Source organism: Frankliniella occidentalis, unplaced genomic scaffold (assembly GCF_000697945.3).
Source record: "Frankliniella occidentalis isolate FOCC.00 unplaced genomic scaffold, Focc_3.1 Scaffold4719, whole genome shotgun sequence".
Lineage (NCBI taxonomy): Eukaryota > Metazoa > Arthropoda > Insecta > Thysanoptera > Thripidae > Frankliniella > Frankliniella occidentalis.
Window position 1 is genome coordinate 1 of NW_026271765.1, and position 2,709 is coordinate 2,709.

General features: G+C 55.9%; 1 protein-coding gene across 1 annotated transcript; it reads left to right on the plus strand.

Annotated features, from left to right (window-relative positions):
- Positions 1–4: 4 nt before the first annotated feature.
- On the plus strand, positions 5–2,257 carry LOC113205614 (uncharacterized; the record flags this gene model as incomplete). The annotated part of the gene is made up of 2 exons (XM_052276853.1): positions 5–608; positions 807–2,257. Coding segments are annotated over 2 exons (1,059 nt in total), but the record flags the coding sequence as incomplete, so codon positions are not given.
- Positions 2,258–2,709: the final 452 nt, after the last annotated feature.

Here is a 2,709-nt window from a genome sequence, read left to right on the forward strand (position 1 = left end):
CGGGCCTGGTGGGGGCGGCGGGCCGGGCGGCGGGCCTGGCCGCGTGTCCCCAGCGCCGCCGGGCAGCCAGCAGCAGGCCGCGGGCGCGCTGGCGGGTAGCCTGTCGGGGAGCTTGGCGGGGAGCCCGCACCCGGGCCAGGGCCCGGGCCAGGGTCCCATCAAGAGCAAGCCGCCGGCTCTCGTGATCCAGAACTCGCTCGAGAGGCAGCAGCAGATGCTCAACGACATCTACACGCCCCCGAGCTCGGCGCGCTACTCCGCGGGGCCCCACATCACCGTCATCAACCACGACGACGAGGTGGCCGGGCTGGGCGGGCAGGTCCCCGTGCAGTCGCCAGGGCCGGGGCGCCAGAACGCCCACCACCTGCAGCACCCTCCGCCGCTGCGACTGTCGCGCCAGGCGGGGGCGGGCTCCTCCCTGGACTCGGCGTGCGCGCAGCGGGCCGCGGCGCTGGCCCTGGCTGCCGAGTGCGACTTCCACTGCTGCGCGCTGCACGAGGAGGGACGCTTCATCGCCGTCCACAAGAGCGTCGCCACGTCGCCCATCCAGGACGTGGGGTCGCAGACGTCGCCGCAGCCCACATCGTCGATGGCAGGAGGAAGGACAGGTGAGTCATGCCGTTTTTCATTTCCACACCTCCTTCTCCATTCCATACTTAGCGGTAGAGTACTTTTCCCCTATGGCCACCAAGTAGGAGTGGGGCTTTTTTTCGACGGCACTTCATTTGTACGGGAGAAAAAGTACCCCTCGTGCGATTTTATTTTTGCACTAACGTAACGCTGCTCGTGCTCCGCTCTGCCCGCAGGCACGCTGCGCGGCGGCCAACACGTCCGCTTCCTGGACATCGAGGGCCGTGGGGTGTCGCATCCCGAGCACGGCGGCGACTCGTCCGAGTCCGAGACGGACAACACGGGGCTGGAGGAGGAGGCCGTGACCAGCGAAAAGTTCCTCCTCCTCATCGACCAGCTGTCGGTCGACCAGAAGCGCCACCTCAGCATCAAGGACATCGGCATCATCCTGGAGCGGCTCAACTCCAAGATCCTCGACGTGGAGCGGCTGGACCGCGAGAGCGAGAGCGACGACTGCTACAACTGGACCATCAAGGCCACCATCCGGGGTGACGTCTTGCAAGAGCTGGGCGTCATCTACAACGGCAACTATTACGCCATCTCGGAACACCCGGGATATAAAGAGGATGTGGAGGCAGGGTTGCCGGACCCACCAGAGGAGGAGGAAGAGGAGGAGGAGGACAGACTTTGAACCTATTTACTATTTACCCTACTCAAAACTTACTCTGTGAGTGTTGGAGCTCGTCAAGTGAGTGTTGTTGTTGTTACTGTTGTTGTTCATTGTGTTCATTCATCGTCATTCATCATTGTGCTCATCATCATCATCAACTTCGTCATCACATCGCCTACGTTTGGCGCAACCAGCAGCAGCAGCAGCAGCAGCTGTAGGAGCAGGGCGGTGCCGCGGGGCAGTGCTTGGGCGTTTTTGGCACAGTGGTGTGTACAGCATCCGGAAACGGAAGTAGGAGGAAGTGCCGACCGCACCTTCCTCCTCCGGTCCGGAACTAGTGTTGTAATGCTCGGTGGGGATGGATCCGCACTGGGTTTAGGACATCCCGCACGTCGTCGAAATGCATGTTTTTCATGATTCGTCTTGTCAGAAAGTTGCTCCAAAGGCAGCAACGCCGCAACACAATCATGTTAAGTGCTGTGATGTTTAAATGTTAATAAGTTATTGTTGGGACGACGCTGCCCGGATAGTGAGACAAGAAAGTGAGGTTATGGTGACTCTTGACTGCCCCGCTTAGAAGGCATGAATGGTTTATTATTTCAGAAAGGATATGAAAGACTACCATCATGACGACCATCGGGAAGGTGGAGAGAAAAGAAAATTATTGTGAGTCGCGTTTTATTTTTTAGGTTACGAGAAGGTCAAAATAGAGCTGACAGTCTGTATATGAAAATTCTTACAGTAGTGGGAATACTATTGGAAGAATATCAACCTAAAGTTTTACCTGGGAACTAATAATGCCAAGTTAGGTCAATACGTCCCACGCGGCATTTTCATACCCCAGCACAAGTTTGTTTGTTTCACTTAGGAGAACAAAGTGTCCCTAAGAATGATCAATTTTTCACAAACCGTTCTAAATCGGGAACGAAGAATTAGCTTTACTTTGGTACGCAGATTAACCTTACTAGCTGGAAAAAAAGGTCCCAACATTAGTGTGAGGAGGGTTCAAACTTCTTTTTGTTGATTTTTATTAGGGTTATGATATAAGATAGAGAGGGGAGAGGCAAGAGGGACTTTGGAAAATGGGGCACGTTTCTCAGAACCAATTATCCCCATTGCTCAGACAACAGAGTACCTTCACAGAGCAATACTGTCGGAGAGGTGCCGCCCAGCCTTTGGCCCGCGTTGTTACCCAAACGATTCGACGGAAAGGCAGTGATACGATCTCTTTCCGATGAAAAGAGCGCTAAAGCCACGGCGTTCCGACCACCATTTTTTGCCAGGAAGCTGGTGCTGCGCTGCATTGAGAGGGCCGCCTTCTTTTGTTTGTTTTCGGAACAGACCTTGGCCCTCACATGATGCTTGCAGCGTATACCGGGCGGGTCTGGCGGGGTCGAGGTATAGGTGGCGCCAGAGAGGGAGAGAGAGAGAGAGTGTGTGTGCGTGAGAGAGAGAGAGAGAGAGAGAGA